Genomic DNA, 26,561 nt, shown 5'->3' with positions numbered 1-26,561 from the left:
TAACGTTCTCAGTCAGCGAAATAAAAAAGTTTCCTAGTTTCATCTTGGAAAAAGAAAGGACCGTAACCTAGTCCTTGCTCAGTATAAAAAGACGTTAACTTTTGGGCTGTCACGACCCTGTTCCAAGGTTCGTCTTGGATTTTTACCTTCCATTCCGTAAAGTCGTATTTATTAGCACTACCATTTCAGTGCAAAGTCGACCTGTCTCTGAAGATAATGTTTCCAATAAAATCTTCTTTACTCAATCGAGGTAACAATTCTACACAAAAGTGACCTTTTCAATGTCTTCTACTTCTTTCACCGTCGTTAATTTGTTCTCCTTGAGATTGCAATGTCTTCTTAACACACACCGGTCATATGTGAGACACCCACGCCACGTCAATTCTTTGATAGTTAACAAAGCTTTGCCCTACTTCCCCTAAGACGTTGTCGAACTCACGTACAAGTGAGGAATTTTTTATGGCTTACTGAGCAGCTATTGTCAATAAAATACTTATGTCACTCATAAATAGTATACCTACCTGGAGGATTCCTACCGTAAACGGTTCGGAAATTATGCTGCACAATCGTCGCAGAATTTGTTTGATTCAAATGGTTCTGAGCACTATGGGACTTAACTTCTGAGGTCATCAGTCCCCTAGAACTTAGAACTACTTAAACCTAACTAATCTAGGGACATCACACACATCCATACTTGAGGAAGGATTCGAACCTGCGACCGTAGCGGTCGCGTGGTTCCAGACTTTAGCGCCTAGAACCGCTCGGCCACTCCGGCCGGCGCAGACTTTTGTTCAGCAAACCAAAACACTCAGCGAGCTCCCTCGGGGTCAGTGAAGGTAGCCATCTCTGCTATAACTGTCCTAGTGCTTGTCATTTGCAACCAGTATATTGTGTGAGTCAATTGTTGAACTACTTTCTTACAAAATTACGCTACAACTGTCGCCAGCGCTTGCAGTGGTGAGATTCGGTACTAATGTACTACAAAACTACGCCTAGTCTAGATCTGTAACTCTCGTGAATAGATTTGTAAGAATTTTCAAAATTATGAAGTGCTTCAAGAAACACTTGTTTATTTCTACACTAACTAGAGCAGGTTGTTAAAATAAATAAACTCGCGTGTCTCGGCCCCCTGGAATATGCCAGTAAATAAATGCGCATGCCTCAGTCTTGGCTATTAACAGAAGCAACGAATGACCGCCTGTGACGATGTGCGCAGATCAGCCCGTGCACGCTGGTCCTGAACTTCGACGCGAGCCCCGAGACGATGACGAAGCGGCTGCTGCACCGCGCCCAGACGTCGGGCCGCGTCGACGACAACGAGGAGACCATCAAGAAGCGCCTGCAGACGTTCCTCACCCACAGCAAGCCCGTCGTCGAACACTACGCCGACAAGTGCCGGACGGTGAGTGAACCCAGGGGTGGTGGCACCAGCTACCGCTACCAAATGAGAGCGTAAATATACATGTTTTGAAAGTTATCTGCCCTGAGCAAACGCAACCTTCTTCATTACATGTTTCGGTGATGTTTCACCATCATCAGTGAGTTTCCTTTATTTTTCTTAACAGCTCATACAGCTGTTCATGTAGTTGTCTGTCATGTGAAATATATCTGATATTTTGCTACAGTTTGTCGTCTGCATCTAAGTAATGATTTATCTGCAGTCCGCATTATCGTCATCAGTTTCCTGCTATTTTTATTAGCCCCATGTGCATGGCCATTGTTCGCGATTTCAAATCTCTCTCTTTCTCGTCTCCTCTTTCCTTCCACATAGCCTCTGCTTTATAATCCCATCATGACTTATATACACTCCTGGAAATTGAAATAAGAACACCGTGAATTCATTGTCCCAGGAAGAGGAAACTTTACTGACACATTCCTGGGGTCAGATACATCACATGATCACACTGACAGAACCACAGGCACATAGACACAGGCAACAGAGCATGCACAATGTCGGCACTAGTACAGTGTATATCCACCTTTCGCAGCAATGCAGGCTTCTATTCTCCCATGGAGACGATCGTAGAGATGCTGGATGTAGTCCTGTGGAACGGCTTGCCATGCTATTTCCACCTGGCGCCTCAGTTGGACCAGTGTTCGTGCTGGACGTGCAGACCGCGTGAGACGACGCTTCATCCAGTCCCAAACATGCTCAATGGGGGACAGATCCGGAGATCTTGCTGGCCAGGGTAGTTGACTTACACCTTCTAGAGCACGTTGGGTGGCACGGGATACATGCGGACGTGCATTGCCCTGTTGGATCAGCAAGTTCCCTTGCCGGTCTAGGAATGGTAGAACGATGGGTTCGATGACGGTTTGGATGTACCGTGCACTATTCAGTGTCCCCTCGACGATCACCAGTGGTGTACGGCCAGTGTAGGAGATCGCTCCCCACACCATGATGCCGGGTGTTGGCCCTGTGTGCCTCGGTCGTATGCAGTCCTGATTGTGGCGCTCACCTGCACGGCGCCAAACACGCATACGACCATCATTGGCACCAAGGCAGAAGCGACTCTCATCGCTGAAGACGACACGTCTCCATTCGTCCCTCCATTCACGCCTGTCGCGACACCACTGGAGGCGGGCTGCACGATGTTGGGGCGTGAGCGGAAGACGGCCTAACGGTGTGTGGGACCGTAGCCCAGCTTCATGGAGACGGTTGCGAATGGTCCTCGCCGATACCCCAGGAGCAACAGTGTCCCTAATTTGCTGGGAAGTGGCGGTGCGGTCCCCTACGGCACTGCGTAGGATCCTACGGTCTTGGCGTGCATCCGTGCGTCGCTGCGGTCCGGTCCCAGGTCGACGGGCACGTGCACCTTCCGCCGACCACTGGCGACAACATCGATGTACTGTGGAGACCTCACGCCCCACGTGTTGAGCAATTCGGCGGTACGTCCACCCGGCCTCCCGCATGCCCACTATACGCCCTCGCTCAAAGTCCGTCAACTGCACATACGGTTCACGTCCACGCTGTCGCGGCATGCTACCAGTGTTAAAGACTGCGATGGAGCTCCGTATGCCACGGCAAACTGGCTGACACTGACGGCGGCGGTGTACAAATGCTGCGCAGCTAGCGCCATTCGACGGCCAACACCGCGGTTCCTGGTGTGTCCGCTGTGCCGTGCGTGTGATCATTGCTTGTACAGCCCTCTCGCAGTGTCCGGAGCAAGTATGGTGGGTCTGACACACCGGTGTCAATGTGTTCTTTTTTCCATTTCCAGGAGTGTAGTTTTCCCTCTTCTTTTCTGTACAGTCCACTGCTCTATACTTTATGTACACCTGTACTCCTCTATGCATCTGACGGTGTGTAGCGGAGGGTGCTGCTATCTGATGCCCCTATCCCTGTTCCATTCGCGAATGGCGCCCGCGAAGAATAACTGTCGATCTATCTCCGTATTAGTTCTAATTTCTCGTTTGCTCGTTGTGGTTATCTCGCTAGATGTATTTGGGAGGAAAGTAAATATTTTCCGATTCTTCCCGAAACTAAGCCTCTCGGAATTTCGATTGTAAACCTCTGCGATGCACAACGCCTCTCTTGTAGCGTCTGCCACTAGAGTTTGTTTAGTATCTCCGTAACGCTCTTGCTCCGTCTGAACGATCCCGTGACGAAATGCGCTGCTATTTATTGGATCTTGTCCATCTTCGTTTTTAATTCAACTTCGTTAGGGTACCAGACTTATCAGAAATACTCAAGAATCGTTGGAACTAATGTTTTGTAAGCCACTTGTTTAGCGATGAATTATTTTTTAAATATTCTATGATCTCAGTCTAGCATACGTCAACTGTATGCTAAGCGTGGCCAACTGAACCGAAAGCAGGCGTTTTTTGGCGTTGGGCAAATACCCGTATACCAGCGCAGTGACCGTAATGTTCCCGCCTCAGATGGCACAGCCATGGCGCGCAGTTAGGCGAATGGAAATATCTCTCTGTTCCACCCCCATCACTAGGCGACATCTGTTATTTCCGATAGAAAAGCTACCGGAACCTTTCTATGCCGTAGGGTTGGCCGAAGAGTATTTTGATGGAGCAATACGTGAAATCACCGAATCCGCTCGACCGAGACATGCTGTTCGCGTTTTAAGCAGATATCTTAATATTCGTGTACCTCACTATCCCAAAATGTTAATTACTGGAGTATCTCGTTTTCATACTATCGCTAACGAAAATTAATCCTTCCTCTTCTTTGGTCGCTCTGCTCTTTCCGCTGTCCTGTGTGTTTTTCTTAATCTAGTGGTATGTAACTTCATCAGTTATTTATCTGATCCAGCATTCGATCCCGTCTTCTTCTCGCTATCTTTCCTTCAGTCTTCCCTTCGATGAATCTTCATTGCAAGCAGTTTCTTCGCAGTGTGGCCGATATCTTTCCCACGTTCTTACTATTTGCATTAATCTTTTTTCTCCTATGTTTTGACTTCTGCCCATTTAAACATATTTTCCAAAACTGCATTTCAAAATAGTCTTCTTCTTTCTTTTTGACTGTCAGAGGTTTACTGTCACGTAATGATGTACTCCATGTAAAATACTTTGCGAATCAATTCCTTAGTTCCACTGGAATTCTTATTGCTGACACAGACCTTTTAACTTTCCAAAAGCATTTTTACCCATAGATTTCAGTACCGTTTTTTCTCGACATTACGTTCACCTTCCTTCACCAAACTTTTTAAGTAAGTGAAAAATTTTATCTATTAAACAATAATAAAGGTTTCGAAACGAAACGAATTCCCCTAGGACGGTGCTCGTGGTCGAAGTTATCCGAGCACGTACTTGCGAAGACTTCAAAAAATGGCTCTGAGCACTATGGGACTCAACTGCTGTGGTCATTAGTCCCCTAGAACTTAGAACAACTTAAACCTAACTAACCTAAGGACATAACACACATCCATGCCCGAGGCAGGATTCGAACCTGCGACCGTAGCAGTCGCACGGTTCCGGACTGCGCGCCCAGAACCGCGAGACCACCGCGGCCGGCACGAAGACTTCAGCTATGTGGGTTGTAGGGCATTTATTCTCAGACTGCCGATGTAGCAACGCCGAATTTATTTTCAACCGGTTATGTGGAGCAAACGGTCTTGTTATTGTTGGGAATGTAATTTTTTATCTTGCATTATACTTCAGTAAATGCCCTAGGTCACATTTAGTAGTTACTTATCGATTCAGCATCAGTAGGTTATATCTCGGCCCCAATATGCTTTTTTTTATATTGATCACTAAGCGTAATGGAAGAACTCGCCGCGCGGGATTAGCCGCGCGGTCTCAGGCGCTGCAGTCAGGAACTGGGCGGCTCGTCCCGGCGGAGGTTCGAGTCCTCCCTCGAGCATGGGTGTGTGTGTTTGTCCTTAGGATAATTTATGTTAAGTAGTGTGTAAGCTTAGGGACTGATGACCTTAGCAGTTGAGTCCCGTACGATTTCACACACATTTTTATTTATTTTTATTTTTTTATTGAATGGAAGAACAACTGAGGGGTGGAACGGCCTCGGTTGGTCGACGTGCTACTTGCTACTTGTAAGTAAGACAAGAAAATTGCATTGATAGGACGGAAGTTATGAGCTATCACTGTATGATTTACAATTTTCAATTTAATGACCAACTTGTCAATCTGTCTATATAATTTAAGAAAAATCATTTGCATTTACTTGTACCGAAACTAACAGCAACCCATTTGCGTGCACCCTACTTAATATAAAATATAAAAGCTGCGCAATACAAGCTACACTACAATATCCTTCCAGTTCAGCACAATAATGCAACAGTAATAAGTCTCTTTGGTGGCCCCACCTATCCCCGTTCGAGCGAACCTGGAACTAACAACCAGCACAGTCAGTAAGATGAGGCGATATGTGTTCAGCTCAACGTGTAGCATGCCTGCACTTGCCCTTCCACATCAATCAGGCACTCCGGGGCATTCCAATTAAAAGCAACACAGCTTATCGAAGTACAGGTTATATAAGGAGCAGTGAAATGAAAACTAGATAGGTGGAAAGAAAAGTAAGTAGAATGTTTTGAAACGTTCTTCTGCTAGGGAATAGAGAAACAATAGGAAGGACTGGACCGCTTTTGTTATCACTCGCTTTATTTAACAATCATATCAACAAATTCCTTTAAAACGACAATATCTTAATCCTGATTACTTTAGGTAATAAAAATAATAAGTCAGAGGAATTTAGTGAATCTGCTACCAATGTCTTTTTATGAATCAAAGTCTATCTCATATATAAGAAAATTTTAAGACCACTGACAATTATGCGCCTGACGGCTTAAATTAAGACACACAATATTTCTGACTAGTTTTCGGACACTGAGAACTGGTGTTCTCAAAAACATTTAGCTACATAACAACCTGCCAGAGATGCACCCAATAAATAGCAGGATGAAGTTAATACCAAGGCACTTGTTTCACATTCAAGAGTCAATCAATATCACTAAGGCTTACTAAGGTTTCAAACTTCGGCTCCAAGGCCCAGTAACACAATTAGTCAGCGCAAAAGTCGTATTAAGAGTAGCACAGCAACAACCTTTCACAATTGTATGTTGCTCTTGAGACAAGGTTTAATAAATATAATAAATACGCAAATAAGTACAATTAGCGCCAGAATTAATTAGCGAAGAGTGACGCCAGGTCGCTCGATGGCAGAACGAAAACTTAATTTGGAGAAGCCGAGGAGAACCGTGGATGGCGGCAGTTCGTGCAAAACCCACTTCTCGAGCTTCGACTCGGAGTCACTTCCCGCTACCCAGGATTTCACAGCTCCGGTACTCATAGATGGAAAGGTAGCGCTTACTCCAAAACACCAACCAGCCAGCTGTAACATTTAACAAGCGCACAGAACAGGTCCACAGGGACAATGTAAACAACCACCAAAAGATATTAAATAAGTACTTTAAAATAACTGGCATAACTCTTAATACGTTTTCGCCGCAAGAAGGCCGATGCCTTCATGGAAAAATGTTTGCGGTAGCCTAGGCAAACATCATTGTTGCCAGGAGTGCCATGAACGTCTTTCTTCAGGACTCCAAAGATATGGTAATTACATTGGGAGAGATCTGGGCTGTATGGAAGAAGTGTAATGGCTTCCCAGCGTAGCTTCTGCAGCGTACTACAAACAACCTCGTCAGCATGTGAGCGAGCATTATCCTGCAATTGAGTGAAGCCATCCGTCAACATTCCTGGGCGATTGGACTTAATGCCGCGCTTCAGTTCCTGCGATGTGTTCACGTACCACAGTGAATTTATTGTAGTGCCGTATTCCATAAAGTCAATGAGCAGCAGGCACTTGCAGTTAAAGAAAAAGGTCATCGTGGCTTTCCCGGTGATGGCGTACCTGTTGTGTCAACTACGCTGCAGAAGTTTCACTGCGCTGCGCGGGGTAGCCGCGTGGCCTAGGGCGTCCACGGTTCGCCCCCCCCCCCCCCCCCCCCGGACGTTCGAGTCCTCCCTCTCGTATGGGTTTGTGCGAGTGTGTGTGATGTCTCTAATGTAAGTTAGTTTAAGTTAGATTAAGTAGTGTGTAATCCTAGGGACCGATGACCTCAGAAGTTTGGTCCCATAGGCACTTACCACAAATAAAAAATACCGCAAAGTTTCCCTGCGAAGCCCTTACAAGTCCTCCATACACTTTAGATCTCTTCCACATTTTTGGAGCTCTGGAGAAGGAAATTCGTAGCCGTCGATTTGCTTCGGATGAAAAGGTGCAAAACTCCGTACAATCAAGTTTCCGCAGGCATCGCAAACATTTTTTCATGAAGGCACTGGTCATCTTGTCGCATAGCGGGATAAATGTAGTAACAGTTATGGTGATTACTTTTGAAATAATAAACAGTTTACTTATTTTTTCCCCTCTGTCTAGTTTGGATTTGACTGCACCTTGTGTAGCGAGTTAGCGTTGTCTCTTGCCCCCTGATGTCACACCAGCACGCTAACAGCCAAGCTTCGCAGATAGTCGCCTCGATGTGTTGCGGTGCAGCGTTCAAACTACTTCTCTTGTCTCTTCTAGATCGTGCGTACATCATCGCCGAAGTGACGCTATGTGTAGACACCTCCAATTCCATTTCACCTCCTAGCGGGTTTTCATGATGCATAGGCTGTTCCGCGTTCTTCACAGTACAACACTAGGCCCAATGGGTTGTTAAAATAGCTGAAGGCTACGAGGAAGTTTCAATGCCCTGATCTGCGGTTGTCACCTTCGAACGAAACTCAGCGCAGGTAGTCACCCACAGAACGTTACGCGGACCAGTAAGTAGCTCTGGAAGCCGTTAGCCCATAAAGAAAGGTAGCCTACGTCACAAGGGACATCTCACTTCCATTTCCTCTTTGCGTGTATACTAACATCAGCCTGACGGGGAGCTGCTTCACAACGACGTCGTTGACGGCTCCACGTTTTCTAACATGTACCTAGCTCAACAGTCGGTGTGTCAGTCTGCTATGTGGAGGACCCGGGTTCGATTTCGGATACTGCCAGAGATTTTTCCTTGGTAGGAGGGCTGGAAAGCGGTACACTCAGCCTTGTGATGCCAATTGAGGAGCTACTTGAAAGCGAAGTAGGGGCTCCAAGATCCAGAAAGCCGACAACAACCGGGAGAGTGGTGTGCTGACTCGAAGTCCCTCTACACTGCATCCAATAGTGCCATTGGCAGTGGATGATGCGGTGGTCGGTCAGTCGCGACTGGCCCGTGAGGGTAAAAAGATGGAGCTTTGAATTTTTTTACATCACTTTCATCATACTTTGGCAACAAAACTTGTTTTTCAGCATAATCTCCGTTCAGTGCCTCAGTCTTCCGCCACAGTACGGGGAAAGCCTGTATGCCCGCATGGTAATACTCTACTGGCCGACGTCGGGGCCTACGTCAGGCTGCATCAGTATCTTCCCCATCATCAACATACTGCCTCAAGCGGGGTGCAACCTTTATCGGGCCAAACGGTTTTTTTTGTTGCCTTTTTTTGGAGACGAAAACGCTGAAGTCGTTTCTTCAATATCATGAGGGTAGCGTAACACACTTCAGAGTTGATCGGTGCGCCATGAGGGAGGACATCAAATGGAATTACCACTTCAGAGTCCCAGAAGATCGTCGCCATGACTCTAACGGCTGAGAGTTCAGCTTTCAACTTTTTCTTCAGAGGAGAGCTGGTAACGCCGTTTTTCTGTTCGAAGTGATGAATGAACCCATTTTTCTTCACCTGTGACGATGTTCGACAAAAACATGTCACAATCAGCCTCGTAATGCGCCAGCAATTCCGCACAGACGCTCCATAGTTGTTCTTTGTGTTCTCCTATTAGGCGGCGAAGAACCCAGCGTGCGCGCACCTTTGAGTACCCAAAACTGGTGGGCGAGTGTGTCAGCACTACAAACAAAGACGTCCAACTGTGTAACGAGCTGTTTTACTGTAAACCGTCTATCACGTGGAATGAGAGTATCCGCACGTTCTAGCATCGCAGGAGTCACAGCTGTGTACAGTAGGCCGGCACGCGGGAGATCGGACAGGTTTGCGCGATGTTGCGACTATGACAGACGCCTCGCCCAACGACTCACCGTGCCCTCGTTCAATGCCAGGTCTCCGCAGATATTCTACAAATGCCTTGGAATATCTCCGATGCTATGGTTTTTCGCCAAAGCAAACTAAGTGACAGCTTTCTGCTCAGAACGCATCTCCGTTACATACGCCATTTTGAAGGCTACGTATAGCGCCGCCACCTATCGTAATGTCAGGAAACTATGGGGACTGAAGCGGGAACAACAAAGTCAGCATATTTTCAACCGAAATTGGCCGAGAAAAATGTAATATTTTTTGAACGCCCCTCGTACTTTCCAGAGAGTTACAGAAACGAGTAATAACTTTTTAAATAGGACGTTATTTTCTCTGTCATGTAGCTGATTTATTTAAACCAACTGTATACAAGTCAGTTACAATATAATCTCTATCAGTTTTAGTTAGGGAGATAGAAACGTTCAGAGCATGCTCTACATAGCTCGCTGAATTCAGTTGTGGGTTCTAGTGGAGGAATTTTCATTTAAGAGAACGCCCATTTTACTGAATGTACGATTCAGTGGGCCTTCCAAACGACCTATCTGCATCGGCGTACCCGCACGGCGGTAGGCTGATAACCACTTGAAAGTGGCTTTGGTGGCCTAAACTGGTCGTGATATCAGAAAATAAAATAGCTACAGGTGCTGTGATTTGTTTTCAGTTATTTTTTACAGTTGCGGATGCACCGAACCACCATGCTGGATAATAAAAAAGGCAGACATATTGTTCACTCGACCATACAGCCACGTCACCCGTCTTGAATCAGGAAATGGGCTTGTTCCCAGGAAAGCAAGTGTCCACACGCACAGCCCAACGAAGTGTAGAGCAGCACGCATTGTCAGCACAACTACTATCGTTGCGGCTTCCATTGACGCGGCAAAAGGGAGACACACGAGGGAAATCGTACACGCAAACACACCACTGGATACAGGCACAGAACTACGTCCTCTTTTCGGACGCGTCCCAGGACTGCGTACAGCATTGAGCTGGATACTTCTGCTTGACAAGGCGCCGAGGAGATTGCTTTCGTCATCATCGTACGGGCCCAGAAAGTGGCGTGATGGTATAAGGCATCACTGCGTTCACCTCTGGTTCACAGGAGCTGTAATTTGGACAGTAGTTACGTTTCTGATGTGTTAAGGCCGATGCCTATGTCCATCTCCGAGGTCTTCGTTACGTTATCTTTGAAAAAGTACTACATGTTGTCCATGCTGTCCTGTCCTAGCTCGACACACAGTGTTGACTTTAGCCCCAACCAGAGAATTCACCAGATCTCACACTCACTGAAAACATTTGGCATCCTTGCTGAGTGACGTACGCGCCACCACGCACCCTCCACTACGGTACGACTGATGAACTCTGGTACAGAAATGACGTTGCTTGCAGGGCTTCGAAGCGCACGAGAGAGACAGGCCGCGGCGCGTACATCACGAGGGTATTAGACCTGAGCTCGCTCTCTCAGAACAGCAGACGTACTGTGTTTGCACATCTGTTAACTCGTAATTGGGCATTTATGTACAAACGAGAATTGCATCTTCTACTGGAATGCTCTATTATGAAGTCTTGCTGTTTAGTAGTCCGTAGCCCTTGCACTAATTTATTACCACTGTAGTGCGTACAATAAAATTAAAATCATACCAAAATGATCATCTGTTACATGTGGCACTACTCCTTATGTGAATTAAGCACTGGTAAGCAGAAGAGGCTTAATGGCATAAACAAGCCATTATGCCTTTTATGTCAAGCACAGATCTTAAATTACAGCTTACTCCAAGATAGTGTGTTTCGTAGTAATATTAGTAATCAGTATAAGTCCATAATGGCGCATTGCAGTAGAAGATGTAATTCTCGTTTGTACAGAAATACCCTATTACGACGTGTAGAAACGCAGTTCGTTTGCTGACAAGAGCTAGCGAGTGTGCTTAGGTCTACCCTCGTGACGTACACGCCGCAGCCTGTGCTCCTTGTGGACCTCAGCAGGACTTGGAATGATCCGTGTCTGATATGCAAGACTTTTCCACTCGATGTTCGCCAGGTGGGAGTCACTGTTGCTGTCAAGAGGTACCAGCTGTGTGAACAAAATTTCACATCCTGTATACCGCCAAATCATATACAAATTTAATCATGCAGTCTTCCTATTATATTGTAAGCGCACAGTATTTGAAATTTCATCGTCGTTTTATCCTTACTGGTGTTTCAGTTTTAATGGTCTGAAGTGTACTTGATACGTGAATACAAACAATATATTGTTTTTCCCCATCTCCGTACAGTATCCATTTCAGTTACATTCAAAACTTCACTAGAATTTAAACTTCTCAGGTTTCTTCAGGTTGCTTCAGTGGATGTTGCAGTAGATCCATTGCAAGTTTAAGTTCGTGAACAGAAACTAGACCTATTTTTTTTTAGTGGGAGACCGGCACAAAATACTAGTTGTGCCCACAGGTTTACGGGTGATTCTGAAGCACTGATACGTCTTCCTCTGTGCTCTTGTTTCAGATCAGCGCTGAAAATGACCCGGACGTGATCTTCAACGAGGTGCAGCAGTGCTTGGACAAGGTGGTGGCCAGTGCGTAAATCGTCGCTCTCCACGGAAGTTCTCACTGTTTCGTCTTTACACAGCAACATCGTCACTAACATCCAGCAACAACTTAGAAACTTACATTGCCTTCGTTGTGTCGAAGACGGATCCTATATCCTTTCACGCAGAAAAAATGTCCATTGCTGATCTATTGCAAGACTTATATCGGCACAAAGCTTTCGGTGCAAATGTAGGACCTTACTGTGTAAGTTGAGGCGTTCTGCTACATCGAAGACTGTTTGATTTTCAAAATTAGTGTAAGCATGCATCAGTATGACTGTAGTTTTGGGTAAATTTCCCATGTACCAGCACGCTACAGGAGGAGGAGCTAGGTAAACTCTGCTGCAGTTTCTGCCACGGCATTGTAATGCATGATGACAGTGATTATTATACGACACCGCCAGTACCATTAACACGAACTTTGTTGCTTCTCTACAATCAACCACATTGACTTGTTACTTCATCAGCAATAAAATCATTACACATTTCACTTCCATTCACAACATGTTCCTTGCTCTACTGTACATTCGCCAATAAAGAATGAGGGACATACATTTGTTTGTTTTATTTAACCATAATTCTCTCTATTTCCTATAAAACTCGAGTTATCTTCCGACTAATTAACTGCAATGCTAGTCAATAAAACAATTTCTGTTTTCGTTTTTTTTTTTTTTTTTGGCTTGTACTAGGGAAGTTTCTCTTCTCATGCGTTACAGCATACACTGATATTTTATTGCTGATAAATTGAGGTGTTTATTGCGTAATAAATCCGCTCCAATCAACGGAGCTCCATTGAAGGGCACTACCTAAGGACTCGAAAATATTAATAAGCATTTCAACGCCATAAAAAAATCGTTAGAAATAAATGAGATTCATTTCAATCTGTTGCTATCGAACAATGCTAAATATTTATTGACTATATCGGATACATGATGAAAAGAAATTATATGCAACAGATGAAATAATATTAGTAGACTGGATTAGATGGCAAGACTAATTGGAAGCATCCGTGAATAGTTCGTCTGAAGATGGGAAGAGACGATGGGAGAAATGGTAGATGTTGAAGATTTGGATATTCAACGGAAGTCATCAATACTGGATAGATAATGAAGCTGCTGGAAGATGAGACAAAAAGGAAATATGAGAACATACTAAGCAAAATATTTGTCTGTACACAATTTTTTTCTATACAGTATAGTATCAAATAATTTTATTACATTATGATTTTTAGAATGCTCTGACACACACAAATAAAAAGATTTTGCTCAAAATAGACTCCATAAACAGAAGTTACGAATTATATTGATAGCAAGTCGTTTCTGTTTCTTACTGAAACCTAAACGAGTAACACCAACAAGTCATGACGCATACAGGGTAATTAAGTGTTAAAGGAAGGATGTGGTTATAACAGCAGTTTAGGAGAAAACTAAATGGAAATCAGTGGCTTGTCAAACTCTCCGTTTTTCCCTCAACCGATGAAAAGCAAAAATTAATATTGGTTTCCTGTAACCTTCCGCTTTATAAAAACACATCATAAGGTTCCAAAATCATTTTTCAATCATTAATTACCGTTTCCTTTACAACTGTGATATGTAGCTACACTATTACATGATCTATGTTAAAAATGATACAATAATATATTCAGGTTGTTATCTTCTTTTCAACACAATGTGAGGATTCAACGATGATGAAATAAACATAAATGTATAGATAAACCTGTATAAACAAAAATGTAAATGTTCGTTTGATCAAAATCCTCTGAAAGTTCTTAATTGAGTGCCTTGAAATTTTGACACAACTTTCAAATTTAATACGGGCGTGTTTTTAGGTATCTAATTCTTTAATACATGATGTATAATATGTTGTTGTTGTGGTCTTCAGTCCAGAGACTGGTTTGATGCAGCTCTCCATGCTATCCTATCCTGTGCAAGTTTCTTCATCTCCCAGTACCTACTGCAACCTACATCCTTCTGAATCTGCTTAATGTATTCATCTCTTGGTCTCCCTTTACGACTTTTACTCTCCACGCTGCCCTCAAATATTAAATTATGCCTCAGAACATGTCCTACCAACCGATCCCTTCTTCCAGTCAAATTGTCCCACAAATTTCTCTTCTCCCCAGTTCTATTCAATACCTCCTCATTAGTTATGTGATCTACCCATCTAATATTCAGCATTCTTCTGTAGCATCACATTTCTAAAGCTTCTATTCTCCTCGTGACTAAACTATTTATCGTTTCACTTCCACACATGGCTACACTCCATACAAATACTTTCAGAAACGTCTTCCTGACATTTAGATCTATACTCAATGTTAACAAATTTCTCTTCTTCAGGAACGCTTTCCTTGCCATAGCCATTCTCCATTTTATACCCTCGATGTATAATACATGTGTACGTAATTTTTGAGTTTTTTTAACAAAGTTTACATATTATTAAATTTACATACATTTGTTTATTACGTATGTTTAAAATAGATAATACCAGTGGAACGTTGTGTCAAAATTTCAAAGCAATCGGTCAAAAACTTTCTGAGATTTGCGTTTAAGAACATCTACGTTTTCTATACAAGTAGAAACGTAGGTGTTCGTTTCTTCAAAATCGCAAACCTGTGAACGTTATTCATGGACTGCTTTGAAATTTTGACACAGTGTTGCATTCGAATACTCAAGTGTTTCTAGCGGGACGCAATTTGCTATGTGTGGAATAAATATCGAATAAAAGCGGAAACATTACAAAAATGTAAATGTTGTTTTGTTCAATATCGTTAATCTCCGAAAGTGCATGACCATTTGTTTTGAAATTTTGATACGTGTCATCTGCATACGGGTGTGTTTTTATATACCTATTTTTAAATTCATGTACGACATAAATTCATGTGAATTTAATAGTAGGGAAACGTTATAAAATATAAAATAGTGGAACCTTGTTAGCAAACAGGAATGTTATATTTATGGCTATTTGGCTTATGATTAGACTACTATTAGAAAATCTGAATTTAAAATAACAATAAACAAAAATGGTTCAAATGGCTCTGAGCACTATGGGACTTAACATCTGTGGTCATCAGTCCCCTAGAACTTAGAACGACTTAAACCTAACTAACCTAAGGACATCACACACATCTATGCCCGATGCAGGATTCGAACCTGCGACCGTAGCGGTCACGCGGTTCCAAACTGAAGCGCCTAGAATCGCACGGCCACACCGGCCGGTGTAAACAATAAACAAGGCTGAAGGTTAGAGAGGGGGAAGGGGAGACGGATAGAGGGGTGGGAGGAAATGGAAATAGAAAATGGGAAGCAGGAGATGGACAGAGAGGGAGAGCAGGAGGAGATGGAGAGAGGGGGGAGGAGAAGATGGACAGAGAAAGAGAGGAGAAGACGATGGACTGAGGAATAGGGAGAGAGACAGGACATGAGGAAATGGAGAGAGAGGGGGGGGGAGGAGAAGATGAACAGAGAGAAGTGGAGGGAGCAGGAGATGGACAAATATAGGGGGAGGGGGAGATGGGCAGCCACAGAAAAGGAGGAGATTAGGACGTATATCCAATTCCCATACATATCAGAAACGTGATCTTTCTCGTTTATTTCTTTTCCATTTAAGCAGACTGAGTCACAGCAAAGTGCGGCCAGGTACAGCTGATACAGAAAACAAGTTGTCAATAGATGCCTGAACAACTCCATTCTCTGCAATCAGTTCCGAAGAGTCTTCCAGTGGCACTGTCCTTTTTCATAAAATACTTCTTAGTAGTTGACCATATTTTATTGTAAAATGTCATGCATGTAACACAAATTTTGATGAAGGTCACTTGCTGTAATGGCCGGAACGTTGGGTCACCATTTTAATTTGGTGTGATGCCTAAGTCAGAATAATTTTTGTAAATTGAGTCGGACCGCGCAAGGCTACAAACATAAGCACACAGATCAACATACGCCGGTGTCGCTTTGAACGCTGTAGATCAGGGATGACCAACCTTTTCGGCAGGTGGGCCAAATTTTTGAGAGGGGATTTCTCCGCGGACCGCATTAGCTATTTTTGTTTTGTGAACCAAAACAATCACGAAATATTAATTTATTTTTTAAAGAAATTAAATTAAACCTTAGTAAAGAACATTTATTGTAAAATTTAACGAAATACAATCTTAGTGAGGTGTCTGGCTTTGTTTGACTGAACTAAATGAGACAATGTTGATATCAGCTGAATTTGTTGCCATACGCAAAGAGTTTTCTAGGTGATCATCAATAATTCGTGTTCTATTTGTGACTTGATGTAACTCATCCAACTAAAAATTTGTTCATACATATGTCTATAAATAATGAAATAATTTTTAAAGCGTGTTTTAGGACCCCGGATATTTCTTCTTGTCCAAATATGTTTTATAGAACTCTTCCATACCAACCTGATTAAATTTATCTTTTAACTGTGTGTCACATAACATTTCGCAGCATTCCGTTTGTAGTGAATTCATGCCTACGGAGAATGGCGTAGCGAATACAGAAAAAAGATGTTTCTTAAAATCTTGAAATCGGTTTTCGAGTTCGTATTTCAAGTCAGATATCAAAGAAGCGTATTTAATTGCTGATGGCTGTGTGGCATCCGATTGCTTTGACAGTGTAGGAAAATGTGTGAAGTTTTTTGTTCGTAACTGTTGTTGCCAAAGCCCATGTTTCATTTGGAATGTGGAAATAAGATCACGCATGACGTTAATCAGCTGATCTTTTCCTTGGAGCCGAGTATTAACGTCATTTAGGTGGCTGGTTATTTCGACCAAGAACGCAAAGTCAGCAAGCCATTCTTTACCTTCGAACTCCAGGAGTTTCTTTGACTTACTTTCAAAGAATGATTGTATTTCTTGCTTCAAATCAAATACTCTTTCCAACATTTTCGCAATATTTTAGCCCTCTTACTTCTGCATAATACGAAACGTTATCATACTCTGAATCCAAAGACTTCAGAAATTTCTTGGAACTGACGGTCAGCCAGTCCTTTCGACTTAATAAAATTCACAGTTTTGACGACTACCCTCTTGACATCGTCCATTTTGAGGGACTAGCCAGATAAATTCTCTTGATGGATAACGCAATGAAAGTTTAGCATTGACGTGTTGCCCACTTTGCGGGCCTCGTTTACAATCAACTAAACTAAACAGTCGTGTTTCCCAGCCATTGCTGGAGCACCATTCGTTGTTAGTTCAGATAGGTTGTTAAGTTTTAACGAAAAGCGCCTTAATGTCGATAGAACTGCTTCCAACAAATCTCGTAAGTTCGTAGTATCCTTAAGTGAATACAACGCCGCCAATTCTTCTGTTTTGTTAAAGTTGGCGTCAACACCTCTGGCAAATCGCCACTTGAGTGGTAGCCACCATATATGTGCATTCACCCAATGCTAGAGAATAAAATATAAGCTCAGATGCACTATCTTTTAAAGTATCTTAAATTTGCCTTCCAAAGTCGTCCATACGTCTAGCAATTATTTGACGAGACAGGCTTATTTTTGAGAAATCCTTTTCCTTTTCTGGACACACAGTTTCAGTGACAGTCTCTAAGCATTCCTTAACCATTTCGCCATCTCAATGTGGCTTTGTGTTTTTGCCAATATAGCTACTGCAGAACTCGCTTCCACATTGCGTGTTGACTCTGAATTCGCCCTTGTAATTATTTACTGTTGCGCAGAAAGTTTCCTTTTTAAGACGTTTACCTGGTCTTGTCGAAATTGTCCCATATACTTTAGTCTCGTAATGCTGTTTGATGTTATATTCTTTTGGAACCGAGACAGATTCCTTGCACATCAGACATATGGGTTTTGTTTTATAGTCCGCAAAAAAACAAAAAACAAAATTTACAGTCCGCTTGTCTTGAAAAGTTCTCAACTCATTCGTAACTTTCCTCTTCCTGGATCCTGTTTGTTTACTAGCTGACACCATAACAAGTTTACGTCTTGAATTGAAACAAACATTTTATTTACTACTAGTCGGAAACCAACAAAGAGACCACACGGTAATTGGAGTTTTGTATTTTTTATATATATTATACGTAAAGTTCAGAATCAAAAATTCCCTACAAAATCTACTTTAAAGTTCCCCTAAGTGTTTAACATCGTTGACTGTTTAGTTGGGCTGATTGTCTCTGTGGTAAGATGCCCAACTCCCGCATGGGTGGCCTTCGATTCCCAGTTGTGGTATATTTTTAAACAAAGGTTCATGTTCCACGAGCATTGCTGTGAAGCGTCAGTTACTGAAGATTGAAAAAAATTAATGTGCAACGTTTTCCTTTTGTAAAACTACCTTATATGTAGAGAGGATCGCTGATTAGGGATTTTTACCTGCAATGAAAACTGGTTTTTTGTGTGTTGTGTAATTGTAAATAAAGAGACATGCATTTTTCATAAAACTGATAATTAAATATGTGCTAATTAGCATATATTTATATGACGTAGGTATTCGAACTGAAGGGAAAAAAGCTAAAAGAGAAATGGTCGAAACTAGAATCGATCCAGCAATCAAGCAATTACCAGTCTCGAGCGTTGTTTTTTTCAGCCTTTATGCATTTCGCGCTTCACGGAAATGCCTGTAGAACAAGCAACTATGTTTGAAAAATGTATATCACCTATTTCCCACCTGGGAATCGAATCCTGGTTCTCCACATGGAAGGTTGGCATCACGACACAGAGATAAACTGCTCGTCGAGTTATCAGTCTTTGATTTCAGTGTTAATACGCGTTTGGGAAACTTCATCGCCGGTTCTGTCAAAAACTTTTTGAGAGTATGATTCAGGTGCTTTAGGAAATTGATATTTTTGTTCTGAACGTCACCTATCATAAATATAAAAAATTACATATGCTTCACTTACTCTAGCATCCTTACTTTAAAATTTCAACCCCATTTCGACTTCTTCTGTTATGACTGTTTCTTAAAACTGTTCTACGTTTCGAGTCGATAGAATTATTACTTGCGGTAAGTAAGAGAGGAAGACAGATGCATGAAGTTGCACTAGGAGGGTCCCTTTCCTACCTTTCCTTAAATATCATCAACAAAAACAAGAGTATTACAATAAAGTATTTATTTACTTTGTACTACTAAAATTAAAAGAAGATACTGAGGCAGAAACCATTGCTAATGTCTGTTGGTATACCTACTCACCATAAATGAATACATAAAATAAATGCAAATCTACTAAAATTAAAGATACGTGTCACAGAGTAATCGTAAAAACATAAAAACTGCGATCGAAGGTGCACCACATATGCACACGAATAGCAGTAACTTCACGGCCGATAGTGTTGTGAGTTTGCAGTATAACTAAATATGAAACGCACTATGTCTGGCACTTGTCTCAATTGCGCAGCGCGACAGACGCATCTGGTTGTGCAATTCACACTATTGCTGATTGTCGGTTACATATCAAGGCGAGCTGTATTTTCCTCAAGATTGCGCACGGGATTTTCAAAATAAATCCAACATAGTGATTTTTTCAAACGGGAATGTAGACAAAAATCTAACGATAGTTGAATCAATGAACTGAGATAATCCTGTAGGGAGCACACTGTGCTCATATGGGAGCGATCTAGATGCCTGTAACACAATAAACTGGTAGCCAAGATCGCAGGAATTCTTTTTATTCCATGATTACCGGTTTCGGAGAGATTAAAGCCGCCATCATCGGATCTTAGGACACACGCAGGTTACAACATCAAGGCAAACAATGATGATATTAATATTTGCTTATTGTGTGAGCCGGAGTTGCGGTACTACCAAGTGTGCGCTTGTATGTGATGGAGATAATTAACATTTATGATGTCATCTCTCTTGGACGCCTATGTACTACTCACGACAATTTTGTAAGGCCTGCGTGTTATAGGCAACTATTAACATCATCATTGTTTCCCTTGACGTAATCTGTATGTGTCCTAAGATCCGATGATGGCGGCTTTAGTTTCGCCGAAACCGGTAATCATGGAATAAAAAGAATTCCTGCGATCTTGGCTACCAGTTTATTGTATTATGAGATAATCCTATTGTAATTGGATATGATACGAAAGACGCTTGATGGAATGCTCTTTGGGGGCTTTCACCTGAAATAAAAGCTAAGTTTTACTTTCATACGAAACAGCTGCAACAGTCGCGGGTTGGCCACCCCTCGTTTAGATGATAGCTACTGCAGTTTTTATAAGAAATGATTTTACAATTTTTCAGGCAGACAGTCGTAGCTGCGTCTAGGAATAGGCTGTGCCCAATGGCAATGCCCTTGGCTTAGTTACGACAGATGGGCACGTGCCAGCCAAGGACTCAGGCAAGGGCGCCGCGTTGTGAAAATAACACGTGTAAGCGCGCTAAAACCGCCGCGGCTGTTGCGTGAATAGGCGGCCACGAGATAGTGCGGGAAAGTAAAAAAGACCTGTTCTCTCTCATGACGATTAAGGAATACTGTTCACGGGCGACGCAAAGACTGTACCTCCAATCTCAATTCATCAAAGCAAAACCTCTGTACCAGAGATTGCGGTAGGTACTGTTACGTCAAGACAATCATAACCCTACTGCTTCTCCACGTTTTATCGCTCTCAATGGAAATTCTTATACAGTTCTAGATAAACTACTGACGACTAAAACTGTAGCCCCATCAAGGCGGTGTGCACATCAAATTGGCATGAAGTGTACTACATGGGTTGCGACGCATTTTTTACGTGCGTGGTGCGATTCACCAATTGCGACGGATTATACGTTGCTGCTGCAATGCAATTTCTTTTATAATTTTTGTTCACGTACCTCTTTACAGCGGTAGATCTTCGCACGTAAACTCCTGACTGCAGCTACTTACGAGATCACAGAAAAGCAGTGTTGAGGAAACTGTAACCTCATAGCTACACGCCGGAGGCCCTATAAGTAAAATTTGCTGAAAATTGTCTATGTACTTTAAAGAAATGATTTCGGAAAGGGGATGTCACTCGTACTTTAAACATTAAGTTCAAATTTAAACCTTCAATAGATCTTTATTGCCGTGAAGCAAGATCATAAGCCCACATTTACGAAAATTACTAAAGTTTCTGCTCACAGTTATCACCATACCTAAAACAGCCAGAACTTTTACCTTCCCAAATTCAGAAACCAATTACTTGTAACACAGTCAATGATCGGCCAATTACTTCTGCACACGATATTCAGTGGTTGTCTTTAGTAAAAGTTTATGCTCGCCATAAAATACTCAGTAAGAATATACTCAGTACCGCCACGCTGTATAATTCAAAGTTCACTCGCGATTTTCGTCGGAACGAATTATCACAACACACTAAAGTTTTGATAAACAGTTTCTCGTCACTACCAGATACCATTAACACTGGGCCATAACACGGAAGTCATCCAAAGACTTCATCTTACACATAATGCGAAAAGTCACATCCAGCATAACCGCCTCCAATCAAAGCTAGCTCGCGACTCTCCTCCCCTCACTCTCCCACACTCAAAACCATATCTCCTCGCTAGGCGGCCAACCGTTTCGCTTCTCATTGGCTGTCAGCACTTACAACCAATGAGAACTCAATTCTAGGGCGCGGCTCGCGCCAAAATCTAGCAAGCACCAACCACTTCTCTAGGCTCATTGACGTCATCAAATTAAGTAACACAAAACTCTCTAATTAAATAAACAAAACAAAATGAACTATAAGCTTTACTCTACATCTGGAAATTTATTGTGTAGTCGCGAATGTTCTGGCTGTCTTATACACAAGCATACATACTTGGACATCCGACATTCACTTGTAGGGGAAGCACTAGTGGATTCGTTCCCACGTTACAGAGTTGGAACACTTGCCAGTCCCTGTAGAGAATTACATGAATGATTTTTAATAATGTCGAACGTCCCACATACTCTCACGCACGCGTTCTCATTCACACGCACCCTAACACACAATACGCATATTTACTTAGAATTCTTGAAATTATTATTATAGAAAAGTCACAGAGGTTTTCTGAAACTAAAAACTTTCCAAATTTATATATGAACACTGAAAGTGTAATCAGATCATCGTACACAGTCACTGAAGGTGAACTATGACATCACTGTATTTATTTAAATTCTTGACTGTCGGAAAATTACGTTTTTTTATGGAATTTTACTAACTTCCAAAATACAACTATTTTTGATCTCAGACTTTGACATATTGTTTGTTTTCACAACAGAAGGATGTACATCAAATATGATGTTCCTCAGGTTATTCCTTTATTAGTTATTAATATTTTTAGTTTCGTATAATGTAAGTGGCCTGCCAGCGCTTCTCCACTGCTTTCACACGCGCAGCTGCAACAGATGGTCGTGACGTCAGTCTGCAGGACACAACTCGTTCGTTACTGACCGTACAATACTCAACCGGCTTACATTGCAACCCACATACATTCTGAAGTAAAGCTTTTAATAGACAAATGGGCGATCGCGCACTAGTTGCGACGCCACAGGGTGTACGAGTATATGGAAATGATTATCATTTCAGCACAACTGCTCATAGTAAGTAGGAGTAACACCATCTACACTGAGGCGATGGAAGTCACGGGATACCTCCTAACATGGATTCCGGAAACAGCGATCGTGTGAGACCCAACTCGTTTTATTTGTTCATGAGATCCAGAAAATATTAGATACAGGCTCCCAGGTAGATGCTATTTTCCTTGACTTCCGGAAGGCGTTCGATACAGTTCCGCACTGTCGCCTGATAAACAAAGTAAGAGCCTACGGAATATCAGACCAGCTGTGTGGCTGGATTGAAGAGTTTTTAGCAAACAGAACACAGCATGTTGTTATCAATGGAGAGACGTCTACAGACGTTAAAGTAACCTCTGGCGTGTCACAGGGGAGTGTTATGGGACCACCGCTTTTCACAATATATATAAATGACCTAGTAGATAGTGTCGGAAGTTCCATGCGGCTTTTCGCGGATGATGCTGTAGTATACAGAGAAGTTGCAGCATTAGAAAATTGTAGCGAAATGCAGGAAGATCTGCAGCGGATAGGCACTTGGTGCAGGAAGTGGCAACTGTCCCTTAACATAGACAAATGTAATGTATTGCGAATACATAGAAAGAAGGATCCTTTATTGTATGATTATATGATAGCGGAACAAACACTGGTAGCAGTTACTTCTGTAAAATATCTGGGAGTATGCGTGCGGAACGATTTGAAGTGGAATGATCATATAAAATTAATTGTTGGTAAGGCGGGTACCAGGTTGAGATTCATTGGGAGAGTGCTTAGAAAATGTAGTCCATCAACAAAGGAGGTGACTTACAAAACTCTCGTTCGACCTATACTTGAGTATTGCTCATCAGTGTGGGATCCGTACCAGATCGGTTTGACGGAGGAGATAGAGAAGATCCAAAGAAGAGCGGCGCGTTTCGTCACAGGGTTATTTGGTAACCGTGATAGCGTTACGGAGATGTTTAATAAACTCAAGTGGCAGACTCTGCAAGAGAGGCGCTCTGCATCGCGGTGTAGATTGCTCGCCAGGTTTCGAGAGGGTGCGTTTCTGGATGAGGTATCGAATATATTGCTTCCCCCTACTTATACCTCCCGAGGAGATCACGAATGTAAAATTAGAGAGATTAGAGCGCGCACGGAGGCTTTCAGACAGTCGTTCTTCCCGCGAACCATACGCGACTGGAACAGGAAAGGGAGGTAATGACAGTGGCACGTAAAATGCCCTCCGCCACACACCTTTGGGTGGCTTGCGGAGTATAAATGTAGATGTAGATGTAGAACATCGCTGTCCGATCTCCTTCCGCATCGCATAGTGCAGCAACTCGTCGTCGCATTGACTCAACAACTCGTTGGAACCCCCCTGTAGAAATATTGAGCCATGCTACCTCCATGCTACCTCCACAACCGCGAAAATGTTGCCGGCGCTGGATTTTGTACACGACCTGACCTCTCGATTACGCCCAATAAATGTTTGATGGCATTAATGTGAGGTGATCTGGGTGGCCAAACTATTCACTAGAACTGTCCAGAATGTTCTTCAAACCAATCACGAACAACTGTGGCCCGCTGACGTGGCGCATTGTCATCCAGGACACTGCAGTGTTGTTTGGAAAAATTACGCCATGAATGGCTGCAAGTGGTCTCCCAGAGGACTCCGTCCAGTCCTTGTAAAAATAGCCCACACCATTATGGAGCCACCACCAGCATGCAGAGTGCCTTGTTGAGAACTTGGGTCCATGACTTCCTTGGGTCTGCGCCACACTCACCCTACCATCAGCTCTTACCAGCTGAAATCGGGACTCATCTGACCAGTCGTCCAGGGTCCAAGAGCCCTGGAGAGGCGCTGCAGGCACTCGAGTAGCTGTCTGCTGCCATGGTCTAGTAACGCCAAATTTCGCCGAACTCTCCTAGCGGATACATTCTCACATTGATTTCTGAGGTAATTGCATGTAATTTCAGCAATTAGAACTCTACGCAAACGTCGGCCACTGCGTTGTCCATGGTGAGATGTAATGCCTGAAATTTGATATTCTAGGAACGCTATTGACACTGGCGATCTCAGAATATTGAATTCCCTGACGATTTGTGAAATCAACTGCCCCTTGCGACTAGCTCCAACTATCATTCCGAGTTCAAAATTTGTTAATCGCCGCCGTGCGTCCATAATAACATCGCAACCCTTTCACATGAATCACCTGAGTACAGATGACAGTTCCGCCAAAGCACTGCCCTTTTATACCTTGTGTACCCGATACTACCGCCATCTGTATATTTGCATATTGCTATCCCATAACCTTTATCATCTCAGTGTATGACCTGGGTATAAAAAAAGGTTACAAGGTGGATTTATCATTCAGAAATCTCATTTGAAAATTGTTTGTGAGAAGGGAAACGTACACCAACACTTGTCGAAATTCGTCAGCTCTATCGAGATTGTGATTTACAAGTCTTCATCACCGATTCTCGCGTTGCTCGGCATCCCAGAACTATCATGTGAATGGAAAAATGATCTGTTCAGAAGAACCATACTCAATACGATATAAGATCTCAATCGAAGCACGCGATTAGCGCACGAGAGGTCGGCCATGCTGTACACCCGGCTGCACAGGGCCGTACAAACACGTCATGTACTTTGAGTCAGGCAGTGGGTGTGTTTACAGTAATACAAGTATCAACATGGACAATTGCGACGATATCTGGAGCACCACGCACTGAGAGCACAGCGGCCAGGCCTGCAGCTTCCTCTGACGCTACAGCAGCGAGAATTTATGGCGAAATTTGTGAGTCAGACGATGAAGCTGAACACAAGAGTGACACCACGTCGTCTATTCAAACGAGTCCGGATTCTGCATATAGCATCACAATATTTAATGCAATCGTGGATGCAGCCTCCGAGGAGACCTTACGTTGCCAGATTCCTTTCATCATCTTACGGGGTGCAGTACGTGGCCTGTATAATATAATTTTAAAAAATCTAAATAAAAAATTTAAAGGTAAAAGGAATGAAAGAAATTCATTGGTAATTGTCCTTTCACTTGCAATGAAGAGAGAATATTAGCACATCTGCATTATTATGAAATGTTCTGCGTGTACAAAATTGTGCTATTGTTCATTCACTTTGCCTTGCGTCGTTTCTTTTTCTGTGTCCATCCCTGTACACATATTAACTATATTTCTCGTCTTCTGAAAGCTTTTCCTTCTGTTAATTTTACGAAAATATGACCGTGGACTTCTTTTCCTCCATATCAATTGTAGATGTAGGCATCCGACTCCAGGAAACCCAGTGACTCTCAAGATGAAACAAAATATGAAGGAATTTTTCTTGACTTGGTTCAGTTTCACTTTAATAAAAATGCTTAACACTGTTATTAAGTCTTCTCTTACTCGTAAACACATATGATACAAAAGACTCGTAGCCCGTCATACTCCGAGCAGTACAGGGTAACAAAACTTCTACATACCAGACAGCCTGACTGAGACCAAACTGAGACTGTCTCAAACAAAATCGTATACAAATAATTGAACGAAAGTCCCTTCATTTGTCTGCGCCCCACCGCGCATCCACAATTAATGTGTTTGCCAATGCTTACGTTCAATCGGTGTTTCATTTTTGTTTTGTTCTTAAATAAATATTAACTTTACGTTATCCTGGGGGTCTTTCATCATGTACCTACACAACTGCCCCTACACTGTACGTTGACATAGTATGAAGACGTACAGTGTTTTGTTTTGTGTTTTTTTTTATTTACATTTGCCGACAGGGGTCAATGCCCTTTATTGGCGGTGCTTCTTTTTTTATTTAATGGAATGGATATGTCATCTTATCCTATTAAAATATTATATACATAACTAGTTATACCCGTCGAACTTCGTTCCGTCTCTGAAAATCTTTATATGTTGTAGCTGACCCGGCAAACGTTGTTTTGCCATATAAATTATCTCTAGGCTATAAGAATAATGTATACACGTAACACAATGTATACCCGGCGAAATTCGAT

The 26,561-nt window shown here is 42.6% G+C and overlaps 1 protein-coding gene across 2 annotated transcripts in view; it reads left to right on the top strand.

Moving 5' to 3' along the window:
• The window catches only part of LOC124615920 (adenylate kinase isoenzyme 1), a 111,175-nt gene extending 98,521 nt beyond the window's left edge, over positions 1–12,654 (top strand). For both annotated transcript variants that reach the window (XM_047144101.1, XM_047144103.1), the window contains 2 exons: positions 1,217–1,402; positions 12,019–12,654. In XM_047144101.1, the coding sequence (XP_047000057.1) occupies positions 1,217–1,402; positions 12,019–12,096 (264 nt within the window). In that variant the 3' untranslated portion in view covers positions 12,097–12,654. The remainder of the gene's footprint in view (positions 1–1,216; positions 1,403–12,018) is intronic.
• The last annotated feature ends 13,907 nt before the right edge of the window (positions 12,655–26,561 follow it).

Source organism: Schistocerca americana, chromosome 5 (genome assembly GCF_021461395.2).
Source record: "Schistocerca americana isolate TAMUIC-IGC-003095 chromosome 5, iqSchAmer2.1, whole genome shotgun sequence".
In the NCBI taxonomy this organism is placed as follows: domain Eukaryota; kingdom Metazoa; phylum Arthropoda; class Insecta; order Orthoptera; family Acrididae; genus Schistocerca; species Schistocerca americana.
The sequence above is the reverse complement of the archived record's forward strand: the minus strand, read 5'-3'. Positions and strand labels throughout refer to the sequence as shown.